Source organism: Carcharodon carcharias, chromosome 31 (assembly GCF_017639515.1).
Source record: "Carcharodon carcharias isolate sCarCar2 chromosome 31, sCarCar2.pri, whole genome shotgun sequence".
Classification (NCBI taxonomy): Eukaryota; Metazoa; Chordata; class Chondrichthyes; order Lamniformes; family Lamnidae; genus Carcharodon; species Carcharodon carcharias.
Window position 1 is genome coordinate 15,720,937 of NC_054497.1, and position 27,028 is coordinate 15,747,964.

At 41.9% G+C, this 27,028-nt stretch overlaps 1 protein-coding gene across 4 annotated transcripts in view; it reads right to left on the reverse strand.

The window, feature by feature from the left end:
- cnot3a (CCR4-NOT transcription complex, subunit 3a) overlaps nt 1-27,028 on the reverse strand; it is an 86,840-nt gene that overhangs the window by 27,304 nt on the left and 32,508 nt on the right. For 2 of the 4 annotated variants that reach the window (XM_041177677.1, XM_041177675.1), the window contains exons 2-13: nt 18,318-18,385; nt 16,905-16,972; nt 14,739-14,813; nt 11,909-11,998; nt 10,554-10,682; nt 9,414-9,440; nt 9,218-9,286; nt 6,616-6,835; nt 5,142-5,284; nt 4,282-4,335; nt 3,194-3,366; nt 1,042-1,184 (exon numbers count right to left, since the gene is read on the reverse strand). In XM_041177677.1, coding sequence (XP_041033611.1) covers nt 1,042-1,184; nt 3,194-3,366; nt 4,282-4,335; nt 5,142-5,284; nt 6,616-6,835; nt 9,218-9,286; nt 9,414-9,440; nt 10,554-10,682; nt 11,909-11,998; nt 14,739-14,813; nt 16,905-16,972; nt 18,318-18,342 — 1,216 coding nt within the window. In that variant the 5' untranslated portion in view covers nt 18,343-18,385. Of the gene's footprint in view, nt 1-1,041; nt 1,185-3,193; nt 3,367-4,281; nt 4,336-5,141; nt 5,285-6,615; nt 6,836-9,217; nt 9,287-9,413; nt 9,441-10,553; nt 10,683-11,908; nt 11,999-14,738; nt 14,814-16,904; nt 16,973-18,317; nt 18,386-26,273; nt 26,392-27,028 lie in introns of all 4 variants that reach the window. The other 2 variants (XM_041177676.1, XM_041177678.1) reach the window with 2 other exon arrangements.

The following is a 27,028-nucleotide window of genomic DNA, read 5'->3' on the forward strand; positions in this document are numbered from 1 at the left end:
GGCTCTGATCGAAGATCCCAGACCTGAAACATGAATTTTTTCTCTCTTCAGAGGCTGCCTAGCCTGCTGAGTATTTCCAGCAGTTGGTGCTTTTATTTCAGATTTCCAGCATCCACTGTATTTTGCCTTTAGCATCTATTCGGGAATAGGTTCAGTAAATGTATCATTCACATATTTTAAAAATACAGCAAAACATGACAGTACAGCTTCAACAGCAACTCCTGAAGGTTTAGCATGAGCCTTGGGATGTGTGTTTGAGGAACTGAAGTTACCACAGTTACTGCGAATAGTTCACTGTTAAGAGGGGCTCACAATTTCTTACTTATGAAAACAGTGCTCAATGATGAATGCCTTACAGAAAGAACTTGCCTTTTCCTTTAGTGTGTTTCATGATCTCAGAATGTTCCCAAGTGCTTTACTGCCAATTAAGCAGTTTTGAAGTGTAGTCACTGTTGTAATGTAGGAAATGCAACAGCCAATACGCACAAAGCAAGTTCCCACAAACAACAAAATAAATGACTAGATAATCTGATTAAGTGACATCAGAATAAATATGGACAACCTGACTTGGGTGAAAATGCTACCAACGAGCCAAGGCACATTTTATTCAGGGAGGTAAGGCACAGTCTCAGCATCACACACTTCAAAGTGAGCTGCAGCATGGGTTAGATAGAGTAATGCTTCCCCTGATTTAATCCAACAACGTGCTGCGGCTCAAACTTCCTATCAAGATCCCTCTCTGAACCAATGTGACATTCCCTTGTGAGGTGGTCAACTTTGTGTCAATTAGAGCTAGTTGTATGTGATGGATTGTGACCATTCTAAATGGATTTGATGTGGGACCCTTATAGTCAGCAGGCAAAAAGAAACTTTCAGCTTGTCAGACCAGGCTGTGTCCCAGAGATGAAAAAGTTAGTGTACAACCCACTTCATTGCACAGCCCCAATCCATTTTACACCACTGATGTTCAGAGGTAAAAACAGTGAAAATGTATGCTTATCATATGAAACAACTGCAGCCAGAGTAGGCACTATTACGTACTTGCAGTTCCGTTTTGCTGCTTGCTGGTGGGAATGGGCACAGCATTGGCAGGTCTTGACTGGAATGAGCTGGTGGTATTGATTGTGGTGGTTCCTGCTGCCACAGCAGCTGCATAGGCAGAAACTGAATTTGTTCCCTGCGTCCTGGAAAACAAACCAGAAAAACAACTTATTCCTCAAGTGGTCCCAGGTTTATTGACTCCACTACCCTAACTACTTAGCTCATTCCAATTTGTGCAATGAATTCCCTGGCAACCGGCTAAATGTGCCTTTCACTGTTTTGAACTATTGCTCCCCTTGCTCCAGTGCCATAGGAACTGAATAAACGTGGCTTCAACTGCCTTCTTCAAAAAAATTCTTACAACCATGTCTACTTCAACAAAGTCTCCTCTCAGTCATCATCTTTCATAGGAACAAAATGAGGCAAATCAACCCCTCTTACCTACTCCACATGAGATTGTGGTTGATCTCTGTCTTTACTCCATCTAACCACCTTGGATTCATAACTTTTATCCAAACAAAAAGCTATATAAGTTTTGAAATTTTCAAATGACCCCCTCCAGCACCGCCTCCCCACCCCACCCTGCCCCTGGATTGGGATCAGAGTGTGAACTATTTTTAGTGAAGAGCTAATGTAATCTTCAAAACCTCTCATACAAAAGGAAGGTCACAAGTTTGGGCTGGAAGAAAGGACATTGAACTGAGGTTACACAAGAACAAATTTGGAGTTCAAACATTACAAAAGAAAAACAATGCATTTGGTCCCACTAATTACTCTAGAGGGCACCATACATCAAACAGCTATCTTATACTCACCATCTCTTAAAACAACAGGGCTTCTGACTATCCCCAAGAAGGATTAACAGCACAAACGATGAGTACATTTTTACAAGTTCATTCCTTTCTCTCTCTTTTTACAGGTGTCTGCTCACATTTCATTGACCAAAGGAGGGAGGGCTGGCAAGTTTTCTGTAAACACCATTCCGTACCAGTCCAATAGAAGGTGAGTTAAAAGATCATGGGTGGCCACACCCTCTGAGGAAAGCACATGGATTTCTCTAGACACTCTGGGACTCACCATGTATAAACCCAGTGCCAACGTCAAAACACTCCCCAACTGAGGTAGACCATAAACAAATCAGGAGCTCCTTTTCAATCAGCCTGGACATCAAAACGTACTCCCAATGCATCAGTGAGTCTTTCCCATCTCAGATATCCTTTTATCATAATTGAAGCTGCCAAGTTAATGCTGACCAGTGGCAGGCTCTGTACTATGGGCCTAGCTATATCTAAAATGCTGGCTGGGATCAGATAGTGGATTCATTTCCACCAGGAACTGCATCAAACACTTAAACTCATCTCACTTAAGACGATTACTGGCAGAGGAAAAGATAGCAATCATTAGTCTAGGGTGGACTCGGAACCAGCGCACCAGAGAATTGAAAGGTTACGAGTTCAAGCCACACTCCAGGATTCACCTGTAATCTAGGCTGGCTGAGGGGATCCTGCACTGTCAGTGGTGTCATCCTTCAGGCCTCATCACAATCTAAAAGAACTCCACACAATGAAATCCTTTGAAGTGCAGTTAATGTTATACAGGTAAATACATCAACTACTTTACATAACAAGATCCCACAAACAGCAAAGAGATGAATGACCACTTTTGGTTGTGTTGCTTTAAGGAGGAAAGTTATTAGAGTACCAGGAGAACATTCTTCTTTAATAATGCTATTGGATCTTTAATGACAATTGAATCACCAGACTAGATAGGGTCTCAGTTTAAATTTTCACATTAAAGGCATAGAGCTCCTCCATTGCACTGGAACATCAGTTTAGATTACTGGCAGAACCTGGAGCAGCGCTCGAACCTAACCCGCAAGAGTGTTATCCACTGATCCAAACTGAACTGAACTGAACTAAAGCCACTATGGACCCAGACCTGTGCACACTTTGTCTTCTTTAATACATTGGAGCACAGATTCTCCAATGGACATCACAAATATTTTTACTGATATTGCGTCCTTTGTATACTTAGTAAGGGCATGTTAAAGTATGAGACATTTTATAATACTGAAACACTAAGGATGACAGAAACAGGGTTAAACTAATTTCTAAAGGCTGATACTGGGACAGGCCAAAACATCTGTACTTACAAAGAATAGCTCTTGTTGGATTGCAGCAGCTTGTTTCCCCCGTTGCTGGATCCATTCGAGGGCAGGGTCGGTGTTTTTGTGCTGTTCAACCCCTGCGCACTCTGGGAAATAGAAATGGATGGAGGGAGATTGTTACCATGGTGAGTCTTGCTGCCTAGAACCTTTGCAGGGGACTGAGGGTAGAAAAGAGAGCAGAGAGGAGGTGTGAATATAAGTTGAATGGGAAGAGAGGACAAGAAATCTTGATCTCAACCCTACCGCCGGTCTTTCTCCATTGTTCTTTCCTTTCCCACTTTTCTCTAGCTCTGTCCTGCTTCAAAATCTATTGATCTCTCACCTCCCAGTTCTGCTGAAAGATCACCAACCTAAAACATGAATTCTCTCTCATCCCACTGATGCTCTTTGACCGGCTGAGCATTTCCAGTAGAATCTATTTTTATTTCAGATTCCCAGCATCCACAATACTTTTAAGCCAGGCTTAATTTCACAATGAGAAAATTGGGAAACATTGAAATTCTCACTCTGCTGTTTATGCCGTGTGACAACAGCAGAATCATGGCAAAGTCTAACAGTCATTGCAGGCCCCTAAAGCAGGAGGAAATTCAGCCTGCATCCAAGGGAGGAGCACTCAGACATTCCAATCTAAAATTCTCCACATTGCAAATTCTGTGCATCAAGCAGCCCATTGGGGGAGACAGCAAATGGAAAAGTGAATGCTTACTCAGGGACGGAGGATGAAAAAAAAACTGCCCCTGGATTGGTGACCTACATTCCCCAGCAGCCATTTAAAGGAGCTGCTATAGGAAAAGTCATAGCCTCCTGCCTGAACCCTCAAATAAGAAATAGTTAAGTGGCTGACAAAATTAAAAACTCTAGTTACCATCAACTCTCGTTTACTAATATCTTTAGTACCTCCAGAAATGGGGGATGGAGTAATCATACTGTGACTAATTCAATCTACAACAAAGTTTGTTTCCCCAAAGCTGCTACTTATACAATACAGTACAAGATGGAACTTAGGTGGATTTGATTGAACACGTTCTTTATAACACAACTGTACAATTTACTCCTTTGAAAAGCAAACTGACCAAGCTCATTTCGCTGTCTGACCTACTCCGCTTCCGTTCATCTTCATGATTTTCCTGCAGATGAAGCATTTCAAAATTAGCACTGAAGGCATTGGTAAAAATTTCATCACAATAATTCCATGGATTAATGCAATGCCTTCTAAAGAACCAAGCTACACAAAACCGGAAACTCCAAATTCAATTCATATTCTGTCCTAAGTTAGATTATCTCAGGAATGGTAGCAGGAGTTGGATAATGGGCTTCAATTTCACTGATTGGGGGCAAGTTTCAAAGATTCCCTCATGTTGGAAAAAAGCCATGACTAGATAAGAGCAGGCTTGCCTGCGATGGACTTGCAATCAAATGATAAAACACTCAATATTCAGCCGCATAGTGTGGCTATTTGGGTGAGGCCAAAGTAGAACACTACCAGTAGATGAACATCCCAGCTAACAGCCATCAACAGAAGAGCTGTGGAAAACACTACTCTAAATGTAGTAGCACAATTCTAAATTAAAATGAAGTAATTCTGGCATCCATCATTACATTGCAAACCCGCGTCTAATCACAATCTTACACAGGGCAATTAATTACAAGGCTGATCACTTCACATCACTCATCACCAGATCAGCTGAAATGAAACAATGTAATTTTAACCCACCACCCAGTGATCCAGTGAGTTAGTGGGGAGGTCTGATGATGCATGCAATGATCTGATCACTGGTACTTGTGATCAGCATTTATACCCATTTCCAACATGGGCACCATCTCATTCTGGTCTGGGGCAGGTGTCAGTGTATTTGTTAAGATGTTTTCTTCTATTGAAGATCTATCCTTTCTGTTTGAATGCCCACATTTATCATAAAGCATCATTACTCACCACAGACTGATTGGCTGGACTAAGTGGTACAGGAGAACTTGACGTTGTAGAGGTGGGAGTGCTATTACATTGGTTAAAAAGCTCATCTTCCACATTGCTGTTACTGTTACTTGCTGGTGATGTGGCCATTATTGATGTTTGTGCTGAAATAATGGAGTGAGGTCCATTAAAAATAGAAGATATAATTGTTCAGTCTCATGTCCATTTACAAAACGTAGTAATCCTACTGAAGCACAGCAGTGAGGGTGTATGTTCCTCCTAACTCAGTATTGGTAGCTGGCTTGCCTACACACCCTTGGTTCCCGGGATAAAATACCATGTGAAGCTTGCTCTAAACTCCACGTCAATTTAGACATTCTAAACTAAACCAGTTGCTCTAATTGTTTGCCCTGATTGTCAGCAAGGCTCAGCTGTAATGAGTAATAATGGCTGGTTTCTCAGTGATCCTCTACACCAGCCAATCACAGTTCTGCACTCAATACTTTTCATAAAACAGCTAAACCATCCAATTTAGGGTCCTGTTATATCATAGGCTATGGTAGTTTAGAAGCTCCTTTCTTCGTTAACATCTCAACTTTAGTCTTAATAGAGTGGAAGACTAATGTAACTCTGTGCTCAACTGCTGACAGGAACCTTTAACTTCTGCTGAAAATTGTTCTAAGCAGCTGCCAGCCATTTACTAACCATATTATTAATGAACACTTGTGTTAACTGCAACACGACTAATGTCCTCAAACTATTAACATGTCCAGTCAACCACTCCATTAGACCCAAGTCATTCAGTAATAAACTCTCCAGTTGTTGCTACTTTTTCAACTGAAGAATTTAATCAGAGGTGACCATACATTTTCAAATAGCAGACTCTGCTTACTCTTCATGTTTAGTTGCTACATCTGTTAATCCATGGAATATCTATTCCTTTGCTCCCTATTCCAAATGCTCTGTCTCTCAGGGAGATGACCAAGGCCACAGAGTATTTTCTAACCTTACCATTACTACTTTTTTGAAAAAAGTTAACTATTTGAATCCATTGCAAGGTAATGAGGTACTAGCCTACAGCTGTGACCAGATCCACTATATTCAGCGGGTTTATAGAAATTAGCTTCTTTAATGAGTAAAAGCCTTGGAACTCACCAATTACCCTTTCTTATTCATCCTAAACCACTTGTTACCAGCTCCACCAACAAGAAGAATGTTTTCTGGTCATTTTACATGGTGTGACGAGTATAAAATATGCCAAATCTCTTTAAAAAAAAAGAAATAAATTCTCTGAAGCAGGGAATTCCAACTCAGACAGTTCCAAACTGAGGTGGTAGAAACTCCTCGATCTCCAGGTCTTCCACTAAAGAGAGCAGCTTAATACACACACACGCCTCTACCAGCAAAAGTTGCCTTCCATTGGTTAATTTAAAGTAGCTTTGCCATTGGTTGTAGGCAAGTCACCTGACACGCAACAAAATGTGAACACTCTTACCTATCTCCTCAAGATCGAGATCATCATATAAAAACTCATTTTCTTTAAAGTCCGGGTCCTGCGAGGAATCAACATAGTATTCGACATCATCTTTGATCTTCTTGATCTGGTCCACTTCTATCGTGCTGTTGTCTAACATGCGCAGCAGAGTTTCCAACATTTTAATGTGGTACCTGTGCCTCTCGATGTGTTGCTTCAATTCTTCTAACCTGTCTTGTTTCTGCAGAAAGATTACCATTCGTTAGATCAAGGGCTAAGTAATCAGTTCAGATTTAGATTAGACTTGAAAAAGGCTCCAAATATAATTTCAAGATTAGTGCATATTTACACACTTTATATCCCTGAGATAGGCTGGGAAAATACAATTAGTCCATGGATTATGATCAATATTGTATAAACAATGTGTTTATTGCACTTTCCATGTACTTTCAGTCAATGTAATTGCTTATGGAGTGCTCTTACTGTGGGTTTTATAGGCAGATATAGCAGCTAATTTGTACAAAGCAAGGTCCCACAAACAGAAGTGAGACAAAATGATTAATTAATCCATTGGGGGCGGGGGGGGAAATCTCTCCTCTTCTTCAAAAAAAGTATGTCTACCTGAATCGGGAAACGTTGAGTCAGTTCAAGGTCTCATCCAGAGTACAGCACATCGAACACTCCAACAATCCCTGGGTACTGCCCTATAGTGTTAGCCTAGATTATGTGCTCAAGGCCTGCAGCAGTGCTTGAACCCACAACCTTCTTGCTCAAAGATTAGGGTGCCACTATTTGTGCCAAGCTGACAGAGCCTCAAATCCACGACATATTCCTGCTTCACAGGGAGTTTCTGACATGGATCTCTGGGCGAGGTCCTACGCACCTCTGTGAACAATCTTCTGTTGCTTGGCTGCCAGGCAGAAAAGTCACGATGCACCTTTTAAACTGGATATGACATACCAAACAGTATGTACAGCAATCACAATGCTGACCTAAAAGCTGTTCGAAAACACATTCATTAAAAGTACTGAAGTAAACAAGTCTTGTAAGGAAAGTTTTAAGGCTCTTTTAACAGTAGTCTTGGTGACTTCATGAACTAATATTATCAACAACTGCATTTATGTAGCATCTTTAGTATGAAAAAAATCTTACAGTGCTTTAGAGGCACTATTAGATAAAAATGAATACCAAGGGACTTGAATAAGCAGCACCTGAAGAGAAAAAAAATTGCAAGGCCATAACGAAAGGGCAGGGGGCTAGCTGAATTGCTTTTACAGAGAGCTGGCACACACATGGCAGGCTGAATGTCTCCTAGGTTGTTATGATTTTATGAAATAAAGGAGGAGATGTTAGGAGTGACGAAAGGCTTCATTAAAGAAGATAGCCTTAAAAAAAGAGAGAAATGGGATGTAAAAAGGTTTAGAGAGGGATGTCCAGAACACAGGACCAAGAAGAATGATGGTACGGTCAGCAACGGGCAGAGGGGAGTAATACACAAAAGGCCAAAATCAAAGAAACAAAAGAGCTTGGGATGGGGGCAGTGGAGATACACTTCAAGGCTGCAGACAGTTACGGAGATAGGGATTTAGGGATAAGTTCCTTAGACCTAAGGATGAGAATTTTAAAAATGAAGCATTGGGGAACTATAAACTATATGGAGCTATAAGCACAGGGTGCAATAGGTGAGCAAGAACTGGTAAGGATAAGATTTGGGCAGCAGAGTTTTGGATCATCTGCATATGGAGAGTGAAGAATGGGAGGCCAATATTGGAATAGGCAAGTCTGGAGATGATAAAGGCCTTCAGTGGCAGATGGGCAACATTACAAAGGTGGAGACAGGCAATCTTTCTGATGGACAGTACGAGGGCAGAAGCTCAGCTTCAGGTTGAATATGATGCCGAGATTGCAAGCAGTCTGGTTAAGTCTAAGATGATGGTCAGAAAGGAGGGTTGAAATCGATAGTGAGGGGACAGAAAATGCAGCGAGGGACCAAAGGCAATGGCTTCAGTCTCCTCAATGCTTAACCGGAGAAAAGTGAAATGAAAACAATACATTCTTGTGGAAACTGTGACTTGCTGCAATCCCCACAAAGAGACAAGGTCAACAAGGTGAAGAAAACTGCATTTGGGAAATAAATATGCAGGAAGCTTGGTGTATTTTTTTAATTATTTGTTAATGGGATGCAGGTGCCAGCATTTATTGCCCAGCCATAATTGCCCTTGTTTAGAGGGCATTTAAGAATCAACCACATTGCCATGTGTCTGGAGTCACATGTAGGCCAGGCCAGGAAAGGATGGCAGATTTCCTTCACTAAAGGACATTAGTGAACCGGATGGGTTTTTACGACAATCGACAATGGTTTTGTGGTCTTCATCCGACTTTTAATTTCAGATTTTTATTGAATTCAGATTTCACCATCTGCCATGGTGTGATTCAAACCCAGATCGCCAGAGCATTACCCTGGGTCTCTGGAATATTGGTCCAGTGACAATACTACTACCTCTCAGAGGTGGCACTTATGCACTAGGTTTTACAGTAGCAGGAACATGAAATGTATTCAGTGTCTGACAGGTACAGTCAGAGCTATACCTGTAGGCTGAGAACTAAAGCATTTAATTCTTACCTCTTTTTCACCTTTCTTTTTCCTCGTCACCGCTGACAAAGTTTCCATTTCACTTTCGAAGAGGTCGACCTGGGAACAGCAATATGATTGATTACCTTCACTGATCTGCATGGCGTTAGCATGAGGCTCAAAAATAAATCAACTGCGATTACTGGGTTTAAAAAAATTCAAGGTAAAATTAGCAAAGATGACTCACCTGCATATTTAATGTGTCTATCGTATTCTGAAATGGAAGACAGATCATGAAAAAAATAGATTTGCATGATTTATTAGAATCTCTTTCTAAATGAATCTCTATTTTACTCACAAGACTGCTTGTCATCAAGGAGCGCCTGTTAGAGGGTGGTGAAGCGTGGCAGAGGCGAGGGGAGCAGATCATGCTGTCAATTTGCCACTTGGTCAACAGTCAGTAGGGACATAATTGCAACACAGTCACAACAAAGCACTAACCCAACATCCCAATACCCCAGCCAGTCTTGGAATCAGTGAATTGCAGGCCAACATCTTTCAGGCTGCCCTCTTTAATACCAAGTTTGTGAGTTTGTGTCTTTAGTCTGACATTTCTTTTGATCTATATTGCTTTTAACAATTCCAGCTATTTGGAAGGTAATATAACAACAATGATGAGATGGACCATTTAACTGTGAGTCATATTGTAGATAGAATTCCTGATAGGCCAGGCTTCAAATCCCAACATATTCCAAAACAGGTTTCAGGCAGCTAATACAGCCAATATCTCCCCCCTGGCCTCTGACTGATAGTCTAACATCACATCTTTCGTGCACACGTTTTGCTGGTCACTGTCCTCTGCAACTGCATTTGCAGGAAAACCAGGTGTGGCTGATTTCAGTGAATAAAGCCATAAGACTTTTTGAGTGACAGCAGCAAAGGCACTGCCCCAAGGCTGACAGTGTTGCTGCAATGCCACCATCAGCAGGGTTTGCAATTGAGGTCTGCGCATAAACAATAACTTGCATTTATGCAGCATTAATGTAGTGAAGCATCCCAGGCAGATGGGAGGCAACAAAGTGAGGCCAAAGAAACTTGTACAAGAAAAAATATTACTTTAACAAAAACCGAAGATAAACAAAACTGAAATGCAAAAAATAACACTGAAAAAATAAAGGAAGCAACCTTAAAAAAAAACAAAAAGAGAAAATGAGAGAATCTAGCAGTATTCCCGACGAGGTGGGAGTTCATGGCTTGCCACGTACTCTCCTCTTTTCGCCTACAGTGTGACGAGTTCTGGGAGCAACAGCAGGAGTTCTTGAACTGGCCTGAGTTGTGTCAGCACTGATCCTCTGAAAAGCATTTGGACTACACTGCCATCACTCACCGTTAGCCACTGACAGATTTCTTCCTTTTCCTTCTGTGCGGGATCCACCTTCGTCGCTGATCCCAGCCCTTCTTTAGAATAGGCTTTGGTCTTTGTTTCTCTCTCCACTATCTTGAACCTTTCCATTTGCTTTATAGAAAAGATTTAAATACTTGAACCTCAAATTTAGATTTAAAAATCGCACTCTGCATTCTCTACACCCTGGCCCTGCTCACTTGCTTCCGATCGGCTGACCAAGACAAGCCACAGACTCCTCTGTGACTGGCTGACGGAGCTACAATTGCAGTGAGGTGATAAGTTTTTCTTCTCTCACTCAATAATCACAAAGCACACAGGACAACTGACCAATAACTGAGGCCAGCAGATTCGAGTGTCATGGTGACCCAGAACTCAAACCTGAATTTTTTGGATAACACAGTAAGTTCAGGCCATGCCTGCACTGGACTAAAACCCTGGGCATCGATTATCATCATGGTAACATATCAAACTAATAATTTCCTTCAATAAAAATCAAGCATTAAAAATACATGCAGAAATGAAAGAAATCCCAGTACTTCAGACCATCAAAGTTCAGCATGTGGCCATGTCATGCACACACTACTATGTAGTCAGTACTCAGCACCCAAGTGTTCCCGGGTATTTTTCATACCTTCAGAGAGATCTACAACAGAACCATTGTCGCCCTGTTTTAGTTTCCATTTTGACTTCTAGAAATTGGCATTGTCTTTTACTAATGCATCTCTTTCATTGTACTTTATATGAAAGTGCAGGAACAAGTCTGTGTGAATCTGCAGAGGACCAGGATGTGGGGCTTTGAACAGAGTGAGCTATGTTAAATAAGACAGTGGGCAAAATGCACAAAATGTTCTCAGTATTTCAGAAAATGAAGCAATCACACAACATGGTCCAATATCAGAGTAGATAGTGGAACTAAAGGGAAGGTATTCTTATGCAACAGCTGAAAAGCGAGGACAGAATTTATAAAGTCCAAAGCAGACAAGAGCAGAAAGAAACAGCAAATTTTTGATTGGTGCTATGCTCATTTGAATACTTTACGCATGCATATTACATTTAGTACGGGTGTTAAAAATGTGCAGAGAGAAGTTTGGTCAAAGTCAACCAACCAGTCTATCCCTTACTGTTTGATGAATACAAAAATCACAGCAAAGCGACAGGAAGACCTGATGGGAATGCCCTGATCATTGGTAGTGGAGTAATGACATGCTGTTGTACAGAACACGTGACATCAGTATGGTACAGAATGGTGTCAGGAGGTACCACAAATGATGTGATAGAGCAAACAGGCATTGTACAGTGCAGTAATGGCACTGCAAGGGTGCAGGGTGGTACATTACCGTTTCAATGAGTTTTCGGTTTTCTTGTAGCTGCCTCTTGTCTTTGATTTCGTTGGAGGCCACCCATGTCTTTATTTGGTCTCGCAACCTCTGCAGATGAAAGAGAACACAATACAACAAATTTAAACCATCAGCAGGAAGACAGAATGACATATAACCTGTTGCTTTTGTATTGGGACCAATACTTACAACAGATTGATCCTGGGCCTGTTCAAGAAATGGGAAGTCCATAAAGGCACTGCATCAGAACTTTAAAACTGAACAAAAAAATCAGATGAAACCGGTTCCAACACTGGGGATTCCTGGGATGACACTTCTGTACTGGCATGACTTCTTAAAAGTTTCCTTATTTGTATTTTTGTTTGAATGCCAATAATTCCCTCTGCATGCTATTTTTAGCAAACGTATTAACACGTTGACAAATATTTCTGCTACACTGTTTCAGTGTTTTGCCAGCATCTCAATTGTTTTAATGCAGACATTGGGAACGCAACTCCAAAATATATCTCCTTGAGTTGTGTTAGACGTTATATATTTTTAAAAATCAGGATTTAATGAAGCAGAACTACTTATGTGATATCAGATTTCTCTCTGCCTTGTGTACAGCATCGACTATTAGAGCCAGCATTCAATAGAAAAGTTTCAAATGGCTTCAACCTTGAAAAAAATTGGCTCCAACTTTACATTTTATTCTTCCCTTTGATGTAGGGGAAGTTATACAAGAAACTGCAATCAGATTAGTAATTTGGTTTGAACTGTAAATTACTCGTTCAATATGTTACCTTTGAAAGATTATCCAGTCATTATCTGACCTGTTTATTATATCCATCTCCAAATCAATTCTAACTCCTCGGAATAATGTGACCTGCCATCTAGTGGTTTCAAGAGGGTGAGTGGGGTCTACAAATCTGCAAGTGTAGCACCTCAGCAAAACGCAATAACATGAAGACAATGAGTCTGAGAGAGAATGACAGAATGGTAGGAGGCTGTTCTGTTGTGTCACAATTCACTAACTCCAACAAAGGTCAAGCGAATGAATGTCAGAGAAGCCTGAATCTCTGCTACACTCTAACCCAGGAATCTCCTTTGTGACATATCCAGCACCATGTATCATTGCTGAGTTCTCCACACTGAGCTTTTTTACTCTTTTTTCATCATTATTATCGTGGCTGACTAGCGTAAAGGTGCATTTGGCATTGGAAGAAAAACAGGAAGACAATGCTAGAAAATGAGATATACTTCACGTGAAAAGTAGACCGTTTAACTATGCCAGCTTGTCACCCTGCCTCACTTCAATTTTTGTTGGAATCTTGTTGTGCCTAAAACAGCTGCTGCATTTACCTAGAAACTTCATTCAACATAATCATTTTATATGAAGAGCAACAATGATTGTGAAAATAAAAAAATGATTGCTTTCAGCTGCAGCATACCTTAACATGCCCCAACATAAAAGTTGGAAGTGAAGGGCGGGGTGGGGGGAGGAAGATGATAGGTGGGAGTGACTGTCCTTGACATCAAGGCAACATTTGACCGAGTGTGGCGTCAAGGAACCCTGGCAAAATTGAAGTCAATGGGAATCGGGGGGAAAACTCTCCAGTGGTTGGAGTCATAGTTAGCACAAAAGAAGATGATTGTGGTTGTTGGAGGTCAATCATTTCAGTCCCAAGACATCATTGCTGGAGTTCCTCAGGATAGTGTTCTAGGCCCAGCAATCTCCAGCTGCTATATCACTGACCTTCCTCCTATCTTAAGGTCTGAACTGGGGGATGCTCGCTGATGACTGCACAATGTTCAATACGATGAGCAACTTTAGATACTGAATCAGTCCATCTCCTTATGCAGCAAGATCAGGACAATATCCAGGCTTGGGCAAAAAGTGGCAATTATCAAGTGCCAGGCAATGACCATCTACAACAAGAGAGAATCTAACCATCCCTCTTTAACATTCCATGGCATTACCATCACTATCAAAATTCTAAAGGCTTACCATTGACCAGAAACTGAACTGGACCAGTCATATAAATACTGTGGCTACAAGAGCAGGTGAGAGATTGGGAATTGTAAACTGAGTAACTCACCGTTTGACTCCACAAGGCCTGCTCACCATCTACAGTGCTCAAGCCAGGGTGTGATGAAAAAATCTCCATGTGCCTGGATGTGTAACTCCGACAACACTCAAGAAGCTCAACCATCAAGGACAAATCAGCCTGCTTGATTGGCATTTCCTCTACCACTTCCACACAGTGGCAGCAGTGTGTGCTATATAATAGATGCACTGCAGCAACTCACCAAGGCTCCTTCAACGGCACCTTGACCCATGACCTCTACGACCTAGAAGGACAAGGGCAGCAGATGTGTGGGAACACCACCTGCAAGTTCCCCTCCAAGCCGCATACAACCCTGACTTGGAACTATATCAGCATTCTTTCAGTGACACTGAATCAAAATCTTGGAACTCCCTCCCTAATATCACCAAGGGAGCACCCGCAGCAGATGGACTGTAGCAGTTCAAGACGGCAGTCACTGTCACCTTCTCACGGGCAATTAGAAATGGAAAACAAGTGTTGGTCTCACCAGCAATGCCCACATCCCATGAAAGAATTTTTTTAATTACCAAATTTGGCGGGGGAGAAGGGGGGTAACAATCTTTGCAGTAACACACAAGCTTTTTCCGAAGATATCAGCTGAGTAAATGCACAGTCCATCTATTCACACTAGTGATCTCCATTCTTAGCCATGGGGTGCTGAACCAAATCCTGTGACCACCAGAGAACAGCCTGCATATTACTCCGGCAAAATAAAAGCATCCACTTTGGGCCCTTTCTCTCACCTGTAGTTTCTTAATTTCCTTCTTCAGGTCAGCTTCATATTTTTCCTTCTGGTTTGCGTTTGCTGCACTGTGAACCTGTTTGCAAGAAGATGCCGTTAAAATGGGCATTGCTGTCATTGCTCACCAAACCCACAATGCCCGTACATCACTAGCTCAATGTTTATTTTGCTCCAGGAAATAGGAACAGCTGAATTCCGATGACAATCCAGGTCAAGAAGGCTCTGCTTCAAAAAGATCACCTACCTTCACTGAGAAAAGCATTGCATTGGTCAATTCCGATTTCTGTGTTTTAGTCAGTGCTATCATTAAACATTATAAAAACCTCAACAATGGTATTTAAGAAATTGGGATTAAAAGAATTCTTCAGAATTATAGTAACAGCTACTGTCCCTTTTAACTAACATTTAGTTCAAAGCTTTCCAGTTGGGCTTCGTCAACTTTCAGCCACTTCTCGAATTATGTATTTCAATCTAGAACTCTCACTTCCTTTAACTGACACTAACTTGTCCAGACCGACAGTTTGGGAGTTTCACTGCACTGATGCTAGCTTGCAGTCTTGAACTGTCAGTACCTAACTGAGTGCTCATTTTGCTGATTGTTTTGCTAACAACGTAAATTGATAATATTCTCTGCACCCAGCAGCTGAATTTGGATTATTTTACTGACCACAATATTTAGAAAGAACATTTCTTCTCATATCCATACTTGATGGTCACCTCTTGCTCCCTTCCAGTTATGGCACTGAACACAGCCCAATAAATGGGGTCCCAGTAGTTATAATCCTAGATGTGGCTTTGCATCCCCGGACTGACTATCACTTGCCTGCCTTTATTTTAGAATTTGTGGAGCATTTTCTGGACAGAAGAAGATAGACTTCTTCCCACACTAGGGAGTAACATCATCTGCAGCTGGGAGGACATAAACCTGGAAGCCATAAAATGGTGAGTATTTGGAAAATTACTCAGGTTGATAAGTGAAATATAATCATGAATTGTCAAAGCAGCAAATTCTATAAGAAATAGTTTTAAAAAGGGGAAAGAACCACAGAATACCATCATACAGTAACATAAAGCTAATAGTCACTGGTAATGGGTGACCACTTAAAATCAGTTAGTTTTACCAGCTAAGCAGTACCCCTGCAGGAACATGATATGAACATTCGTACAGTAATTTCAAGAGAAGATTAAAGAGCTGCAAACAAAATGGCATTTTAGCAATGACAACTATTCTTTCTGCCCTCAGATCTCATAATCTCACTGTCATCGGGTAAGGCCCCACACTGTAATGTCAAGCCCAAGTGAGAGAGAGAGAAAAAGGGTGAAGCAAAAAGAAAGAATGAAAAGAGTAGAGATTTAAGAGAAATAAGAGAGAAAAGGGAGATACAGAGGTCAAGAAAACCTGGACTCGCCAATAACAGTGCCCTTTGCCCTCTAAGCGCAATATTTCATCATCACAGGGCAACTGCAAGATCTAACAGAGATAAAGTACACGCTACAAGCCTGGGGTTATCTCCAGGGATTCTGGTCTGGCTTAGTTTGCCCCATCAAATTAAACATGGCTGAAATCTACATCGGCTTTTGATATCTATATACAATCAAATTTCCTTTTTTCAGCCAAACAAGAGGTTCCTTCAAATGTGGTCACCCTTCCCTATTCTGCCTTTTGCATTCAGTTTAGTTTCTTTAATAAAAAATTTCACAGGTGCAATTTTAATTCCTTATGTTTTGCAACAAACAAAAAATTCATATAAACTTTTACCTTAATGTTATAGGAAAGAAATATCAGAAAATGCTGCAACGGAGCCTGTGATTTGTACAAGTAGTTAACTGTCAAAAACAAATATTAATTAAATTTCAAAATTCATAATCTTTCATGAAGCATTAATTGAGAAGCAGGGACAAAGGTGGCTGGTGATGGACCAAGGTGACTGGTTGGATGGAAGCAAGTGAGATTGCCAAAACAGATTTTGACTTTACTTTTACCAAGAGGTGTCACAGTTGAGGACACACAAGTAAATGAAATAAGTAGTGTGAGATGTAAAACCTTTAATAATTGTTTGCTCCCAGTTTAAAATAGAAATGATCACAGATAAACAGAGAACGAGTACATCAGTCTCTAAGTAACCTAGAGGAACCCAACTCAACTGGAAGCTTTGACCAACTCTACCTTTTGCCAGATGTCTTCGAAGGTTTCCACACCCTCACTGACTTTCTTCAGACAGCGGTCAATTTCCCCTGCAGGACAGCAAATTGAAGGAGTTAATGTTTCCTTTGAATTGCAGTGTTCACTCGTGAGCTCATAATGGCCAATTATTTTAAATTAACTATAAAACTGATGGAAAAAAAACCTCCATCAAATCCTTAAAGGACATATTCAGATAACCAGGTACACACAGCAAAATTACAAGTGTGCCCTTACTCATTTTAATCAAAGGGTGGAAGATGGATTTTCTGGAGGATTACAGACACACAGTAATCCCAGGCAATATGATATAGTATCAGTTGTCACTCTTACACACACAATGCCTCTCTCTATTGGAACCTTATACTTTCTTTACTGCTTCCTCCTCTCAAAACCTTTGCACCCCACTGCTCAGAGTCCTCACAACCCCTGCTCAGAGTCCCCTCGATCTAACTGAAATCTTTGTTTTATATTGACTGCTACATTTGTAAATCAGGATTTAGTGTCTAGTGTGTATTTACAGAGGGAGTCCCAAAAATCTTTTTTTTTATTATTTGTTCATGGGATGTGGGCGTCGCTGGCTGTGGGTCTGGAAAACATGTAGGTTAGACCAGGTAAGGACAGCAAACTTCCTTCCCTAAAGGGTATTAGTGAACCAGATGGGTTTCATGGTCATCATTAGGCTTTTAATTCCAGATCTGCCTTGGTGGGATTCGAACCTGGGTCTCTGAAATACTAGTCCAGTGACAACACTGCTATGCCACCGCCTTACCTGGTACCTACTGTCAATATAAAAATACAGTAGATTATCGCTGAGCTTGCTGAGGCCTGAATACAAACAAGGCAGTACAATAGCTACAGGCCCCGTTGGAGTACAGAATAGCCCACTGGCAAAAAGAGTCATACCACTGCCTAGCAACCAAAGTGGAGCTTGAAATCTAGGTATGCAAATATTAAGATATCAGTCCGAGAATCCCATTATCTACTATTAAGAATCAGTGCTGGTATTTCTTAAAACCAGCCTAAATTAACATTTTATTTGTCAATTACTTTAATTAAAGGGAATAAAATCCAGTCATTACAGAGGGAGCTGGCGAAAGGGGTGGGGAAGAGCTGCAAGAATCCCAAGGGGTACGAATGCTGTGGGAAAGAGGATCAGGCACAGTACAATTATCTTCTAACACTGCCTGTGCTTTCTGAAGCTGAGACTGAACATCCCAGACAAAATCAGAGAGACCAATAAATTGCTCCATTCTCCAACCAATTCAGAAACCTGTTATCACAGCTTTTACACAGTCATATATGCAAGCATCACAAGTCAAATTTCAGATCAGGAAGACAAGAGCCAACACGCTCTTGTTCCAACAAATTACCATTACCTACACGCTGATCTCTTACCTTGTAATTTCCTTTTATCAGCCATGACTGAACGACCAGTCAGTGCCTTAAAACCATGCTCCAGTGCGCTGTAACAGAGAATTTGTAGTCAGTGACTTTTGAGAACATTGTTAAAAAACAAGCATCAGTATTAAGCACAAATCGACACATTGTAACACAGATACTACAGCCTGACACACTGTATTAGACAGCACAATCTTTCAGACTGTAATAGACACCACAGCTCGACAAACTGTAACACAAACATAGCCTAACACACTATAACACAAACATAGCCTAACGCACTATAACACAGACCAAGCCCAACGCACTGTAACACAGACACAGCCCAACGCACTGTAACACAGACACAGCCCAACGCACTGTAACACAGACACAGCCCAACGCACTGTAACACAGACACAGCCCAACGCACTGTAACACAGACACAGCCCAACGCACTGTAACACAGACACAGCCCAACGCACTGTAACACAGACACAGCCCAACGCACTGTAACACAGACACAGCCCAACGCACTGTAACACAGACACAGCCCAACGCACTGTAACACAGACACAGCCCAACGCACTGTAACACAGACACAGCCCAACGCACTGTAACACAGACACAGCCCAACGCACTGTAACACAGACACAGCCCAACGCACTGTAACACAGACACAGCCCAACGCACTGTAACACAGACACAGCCCAACGCACTGTAACACAGACACAGCCCAACGCACTGTAACACACACAGCCCAACGCACTGTAACACAGACACAGCCCAACGCACTGTAACACAGACACAGCCCAACGCACTGTAACACAGACACAGCCCAACGCACTGTAACACAGACACAGCCCAACGCACTGTAACACAGACACAGCCCAACGCACTGTAACACAGACACAGACACAGCCCAACGCACTGTAACACAGACACAGACACAGCCCAACGCACTGTAACGCAGACACAGACACAGCCCAACGCACTGTAACACAGACACAGCCCAACGCACTGTAACACAGGCACAGCCCAAGACAATGTAACACAGGCACAGCCCAACACAATGTAACACAGGCACAGCCCAACACAATGTAACACAGGCACAGCCCAACACAATGTAACACAGGCACAGCCCAACACAATGTAACACAGGCACAGCCCAACACACTGTAACACAGACACAGCCCAACACACTGTAACACAGACACGGCCCAACACACTAATATAGACACCACAACCTGACACACTGTAAAACGAAACAAACTGACACACTGTAACAGACACCACCACCCGACACACTAATACAGATACAATCCAACACACTGTAACAGACACCATCCAACAAATTGCAATGCAGACACAGCCTGACACAGTAACACAGACACAGCCTGACACACTGTAACACAGGCATTACAGCCTGACACACTGTAACATAGAAAACACAGACCTACCCTCTGTAATACAGACACAACCTGATACACTGTAACACAGACACCACAACCCAACACACTGTAATGAAGATACAATCCAACACACTAACACAGACACAGCCCAACACACTGTAACAGACATTACAGCCTGACATGCAGTAACATAGATACCACAGACTAACACATGGTAACAAAGACACAGTCTGACACACTAACACAGACAGCACAACTTGATGTACTGTAACATGGACACCGCAATCCAACACACTGACACAGACATAGCCCAACACACTGTAACACAGACATTACAGCCTGACACACTGTCACACAGATACCACAGACCACCACACTGTAACACAGACACAATCCAACACACTCTAATACAGGCACAACCCAACACACTGTAACACAGTTATTATAGCCCGAAACATTGTAACATAGATACCACAGCCTGACACACTGTAACACAGACATAACCTGACTCACTGTAGCAACAGACATTACAGCTTGTTACACACTGTAACATGAACATTACAGCCCGACACACTGTAACACGAACATTACAGCCCGACACACTGTAATGCAGACATTACAACATGACACACTGTAATGCAGACATTTCAGCCTGACACACTGTAACACAAGCATTACAGCCTGATACACTGTAACACAGTCATTACAGCCTGACACATTAACATAGGCATTACAGCCTGACACATTAACATAGGCATTACAGCCTGACACATTGTCACACAGACATTACAGCTTGACACACTGTAACACATTCATTACAGCCTGACACACACTGTAACACAGACATTACAGCCTAACACACTGTAACACAGACATTACAGCCTAACACACTGTAACACAGACATTACACCCTGACACACATTGTAATACAGACATTACAGCCTGACACACTAACACAGACACAGCTTGACACACTATAAAGCAGACAATACAGCCTGACACACTGTAACCCAGGCATTACAGCCGGACACACACTGCAACACAGACATTAAAGCCTGACACACACTATAACACAGACATTGCAGCCTGACACACCATAACAGACACAGCCCCACACACTACAACACAGGCACAACAGCCAGACACAATGTAACAGGCAGAACGACACTGCAATCTGACACACAACATAGACTTTACATTATTTTTTAAAAATTCTATAGCAATTCATTCCTCTTAGAAACATCTTCAAATACTTCACATCACTTTAAAATAATAACTTTGCCAAGAAAGCAAATACTGCAACAGTTTACAAATCAGACAGATCCTACAAAGACAATGATGTTCATTGACGGAAAAGTTGGTCAAGGCCCCATGAGAGCTCCCTGATCATCTTCAAATTGTTCCTTGGGACTTTTCACATACACCTGAATCACCAGAGCAGGAAGACAGGACCTCAGGACTGCACCAGAATGACAGACCAGGTTATTCACTTGAGTCTTCGAGTAAGGCTTGAACCTACAACCATCAGACTCAGAGGCTCCTACCACAGAAACATGGCGATATTCCATAGGGACTCCTACCACAATTAGATGTAAACATGCCTAGCAGATAGATTACAACTAGGCAAACAGATTACAGACATGAGCACTGAGCAAAAGTGAAATTTCCAATCAGATACATTAGAATAGAGGAAAGATTTAATACATTTAGTACTGATGCACTAATCAGATGCTCTGTAACACTGTTATCTACACCATAAAGCTGTGTGTGAGATGACTTGGAATGGTACGGATGTGGGTTTGAATCCTCAAGCAGAGCAGTGACTGGAAGGGAAGAAAAACAGGAGGAGAGAGAGATACACTGGAGCATTCTCTGCTATCTCCTGGGGTCTGGTAATCAAACCAGGGATTCAAGTGGTATCATAAACCTGTGATATGATACTACCTGAGCCTCAGTTGATTTCCCACTTTTACAATGGCTCTCATCTGAACCCAGAAATGATTGAGAGCCTTTACCTCCTGCCAGGTGACTAATACTTCCGATAACATTCATTCCCTCATGCCTTCCAGTTGGGGTTGTGCTGCAAAGGCTGAGTCAGTCTAGGTTGTGTGGTTCAACCTAAAGTTGTACAGCATCACAATGGATGCTGCAGTATTCCCAGGTTATCTTGGTTAGTTACTGGGTTCTATAGTATTCAAAGAAAGGTTACAGCACAAAAAAAGGCCATTTGGCCTGCTGTGTCATGGCTCTCTGGTAGAACAGCCCACCCATCCAACTCCCCTGCCCTTTCTCTGTAGCCCTGCATTTTTTCTCATCAGATGAGTCAAAATCTCTTTTAAAAGCCTAAAAGCTTTGAATCGGTCTCTACGGCACTCTCAGTGCAGTGCATTCCAGATACTAACCATATACTCTGCATATATTACATATATTATAACCAGATGTTGTGACATAGAGAGAAATTACAATTAGATACGTGTAGGCAGATTATTCCACATGCTATTGTTCCTTTCAAGTGACTCCTTGATCCCAATGAGCAAATTCTGGGTAACTATAATTTTTTTAGTGTCTCACCCACACTTCTTTCCCTTTGGGGAATAATGGGGAGGCGGAGGAAGGATTCCTGTGCTAATTATCAGCCTGTTGAACCACAGCAAGTTAGCTCCTTCCGTGGCCATCAAGTCTTAACATGGGACTTGAACCCAGAGCTTCTAGCCCAGAGGTAGCCACAAGACCTCCATGGTAATTATAATTAGCTCATACAGTAACCCTTCTCATTGTGTTCAATAAAGCTGGATCTAATTCTGTGGGAAGGGTGCCAAAGTCTTGGAGATGCTGCAGAAGAGATATACTACAATGTTATAAGAGATGAGGGCCTTCACTCAAATAGACTGGAGTAACTCAGGTTAGTCTCCTCAGAACAGAGAATTTGATGGAGGAGTTCAAAATCATAGACACTTTTAATGGAGTAAATAAGGAGAAACTGTCTTCAGTGGCAGAAGGGTCAGTAACAAGGGTTACAGATGTAAGGAGATTGACAAATAACCAGAGGCAACATGATGAAACATTTTTTGCATAGTGACTTCTTGCAATTTGAAACACTGGCTAAAAGGAGACTCAAAAGTAACAAGCAAAACAGAATTGAATAATACTTAAGATAAAAATATGACAGGGCTGTGGGGAAAGAACAGGGGGCTAGCTCTATCAGAGAGGCATTATGAACCAAACGGCCTCCACCTAGACTATGTCATTCTATGATTCTAATTTACTCCCATATGATCTCACTCTTTTCTCATTGATTCCCAGTATAAAGATACATTAAAAACATTTACTCTCCAAACAGCAGTCCACCCACTCTCAGACATTTCCTAGCTTGTCTAAGCACTAAATCAAACTTTTTAGCTGCCAGTTAGCCAGATACCTGAGAAAATACAGGCATTAGCAAACCTTTCATTGGACAGAGCAACACGCGCTGTTTAACAGATAAATAAAATACCTTTATGTAGTAGCTTTTCTCATGTCCTACGCACATTCTAAAACAGAGGATTACTTTTGAAGTGCAACCACTATTGTTTTACAGGTAAAAGTGTCAGTCAAAATCCCATAAACAGAAACTAGATAAATGACCAGATAATTAACTTTGCTGACGAAACAAAGCTAGATCAAAAGGTAAGCTGTGAGGAGGACACAGAGAAGCTGCAAAGAGAGACAGGTTAAGTGAGTGGACAACAAGATGGCAAATGGAGTATAATTTAGGGAAGTGTGAAGTTATTCACTTTGGTTGAAAGAATGTGAGAACTGAATTTTTTTTTAAAAGTGAAAACTTGTAAGTCTGGATGTTCAAAGAGACGTGGATGTGCTCTTACAAGGAACACTGAAAGTTAGCATGCAGGGGCAGCAAGCAATTAGGAAGGCAAATGGCCTTTCCTGCAAGGGGATTGGAGTACAAGAATAAAGAAGCCTTGTTGGAGCTGAATAGGGTTTTGATGAGACTGCATCTGGAATACTGTGTGCAGCTTTGGTCTCCACATTTAAGAAAGATATACAGCAAAGGTTCACTAAATTGGTCCCTGGGTGGGGGGTTTGACCAATGATAAGAGGCTGAGTAAACTGGGCTTATATCCTCTGGAGTTTAAAAGAATAAGAGGCGATCTCATTGAACATGCAAGATTCTGAAGGGGCTTGATGGAGTAGATGCTGAGAGATCGTTTCCGTTGGTGAGGAAATCTAAAGCTCGGGGGCAGAGTCTCTGGATAAGGAGCCAATCATTTAGGACTGAGATGAGGAGAAATTTCTTCTCTCAAAGGGTTGTGAATCTTCTCTGCCCCAGAGGGTTGTAGATGCTCCATGGTTGAATACAGTTAAGGCTGGGATAGACAGATTTTTGGTGTCTCAGGGAATCAAGGGATATGGGGAATGGGCAGGGAAGTGGAGTTGAAGCCCAAGATCGTATTGAATGGTGGAGCAGGCTCGAACGGTCATATGGTCTACTCATGCTCCTATTTCACGTGTTCTTGTGGCATAGGATGAGGCAGGAATGTTGGCTGGATACCGAAACAACTCCCCTGTTCATCTTCATATCGTACCAAAGGATCAGTTACAGTCACTGAGCAGAAAAGAATTCAGTTTAATATCTCATCTGAAAGATGAACTCAATGAAGGTCAAGAGGAAACCATTGAGGTGGGCTAATACCTGACACAAAGGGTGTTGAAGGCTAGTCATCATAACTACAGGAGTTGCACTGCATGAGTTCATCAGTGAAGCTTCCTTGGCACAGCCATTTAAAGCTGCTTCATCAATGACCTCAGTATGGGTTATTGGCTAGTGATTCCATTCACAATTCCTCCTATAATGAAGCAGCTTATGCTAGCTTACATCAGGACCTGGATACCATCATCAGTGAATACTGAGACTCATTATGTAATCAATACTGTGGGAGTACCATCAACCTCCACCAAATCCCAAAAACACGCAACACGACGTTAAAATTACCATCTGCGGCACTGTAGCAAACTACCATGAATGGTTCAATGGCACGACTACTGACCAAGCTGGCCAAGTCCTAAAAGACATAGCTGCTAGACTGGGTCTGCGGCAGGCAGTGAGAGAACCAACAGAGGGAAAACCATATTTGACCTCATCCTCGCCAACCTGCCTGCCGTAGATGCATCTGTCCATGACAATATTGGTAGGAGTGACCAATGCACAATCCTTGCGGAGACAAAGTCCCGTCTTCATCTTGAGGATACCCACCATCATGTTGTTTGGCACTACCACCATGCTAAGTGGGATTGATTCCAAACAGATCTAGCAATTCAAGAGCAGGCAACCCTGTGGGCTATCAGCAGCAGCAGAATTGTACTCAACCACAATCTGTAACCTCATGGCCCAGCATATCCTCCCCTCTACCATTAACACTAAGCTAGGGTATCAACCCTGATTCAATGAAGAGTGCACAAGGGCATGACAGTAACAGCACCAGGCACACCAAAAAATTAAGTGTCAACCTGGTGAAGCAACAATGCCTGTGTGCTAAACAGCATAACCAGCAAGACAGAGCTAAGTTATTCCACAACCAACAGATCTAAGGTCTGCAGTCCTGCCACATCCAGCCGTGAATGGTGGTGGACAATTAAACAACTCACACAAGTTGTGGAAGCTCCACAAATATCCCCATCCTCAAATATGGGGGAGCCCAGCACATCAGTGCAAAAGATAAGGCTGAAGCACTTGCAACAATCTTCAGCCTGAAGTGCCAAGTGGATGATCCACCTCAGCCTCCTCCAGAGGTCCCAGCATCACAAATGCCAATTCGATTCATTTCACCTGATATCAAGAAACAGCTGAAGGTACTGGATATTGCAAAGACTATGGACCCTGACAAAATTCCGGATCACATGGACTGCAGCAGTTCAAGAAGGCAGCTCACCACCACTTACTCAAGGAAATTAAGGGTAGGCAATAAATGCTGGCCTAGCCAGCGAAGCCCACATCCCATGAATGAATAAAAAAAACAAAGGCAATGTCTCCATTTTTTAAAATCCTCTAATGTTGTGTACCTGTAACAGGCTACCTACACTGCAGTCAATGATGGATGCTTCTCCAATTAACTCAACATTTATCTTGGTTCTAGACTTAAACAGCTAATTAACTGCAATACGACAGAGGTTTACATTTTCTCCTAAGCATGTAATTGTAGAAGCCGTGGGCTGCTTTCACAGCTGACGGTTCGAAAACAGGAAGTTTTCAAATTAACAGGAAGTTCAGTGATGTCTAATTTTCCACAGCTCAGTGATAATTTTATCTGCCTCACAAAGAGCTTGAACAGCTGGGATTTTTGCATTTCTTACTTTTTACAAATACAGTGAAAGTAAAAACACATCTCTAGTTAACAGAGAAGGCCTCATAGTAGAAAGCCTTTCATCGGTCCTCTGGTCTCTACAACAACTTGAATTTAATTCATATCTTTAATGTTGAAAAATATTCCAATGTGTCTTTACATTCTGATGCTGTTGATAAAGTAATCCATGACATCAGATCAATATATAACCACATTGTACATACACTATGTCTGACTCTCTGCTGGCTTTATTAAGGGGTAAGGTGTCCAGATGCTTCCAGTGTGTGCACTCTAGGTTCTGAATGAGTGGATTACGCCCAGGAATTCGACCCACTACCGTATCTGGAATACAAATCATCAGAGAGGTCCCTGGTTATAGGACTTAAATTCCATAAAATATAATTTTTCTGTGTTCTTTGCCTATTTACCATCCTAAAACTATCATAAAAGGGCTATAACTTAAAAGCACATCATCATCAATGGGATTTTGTTTGACTTATGCCATCATAGGGGAGGTGGTGGCATTGTGGCATTGTCACTGGACTAGTATTCCAGAGGCTCAGGGTAATGTTCTGGGGACCTGCGATTGAATCCCACCACAGCAGATGGTGGAATTTGAGTTCAATTTTGAATTAGGAGTCTAATGGTAACCATGAAAAACATCGTTGATAGTTCTAAAACCCCATCTGGTTCACTGATGTCCTTTAGGGAGGAAATCTGCTGTCCTTACCTGGTCTGGCCTACAAGTGACTCCAGCAAAGTGGTTGACTCTTAAATGCTCTCTGAAATGGTCTAGCAAGGCACTCAGTTGTATCAAACCACTAGAAAGTCAAAAAGAAACATGAAACTGGACAGACCAACCACATCAACCTAGGCACCAGAAACAACAAAGGCAAACTCAGCCCTGCAAGATCCTCCTTACTAACATCTGGGGGCTTGTGCCAAAATTGGGAGAGCTATCTCACAGACTAGTTAAGCA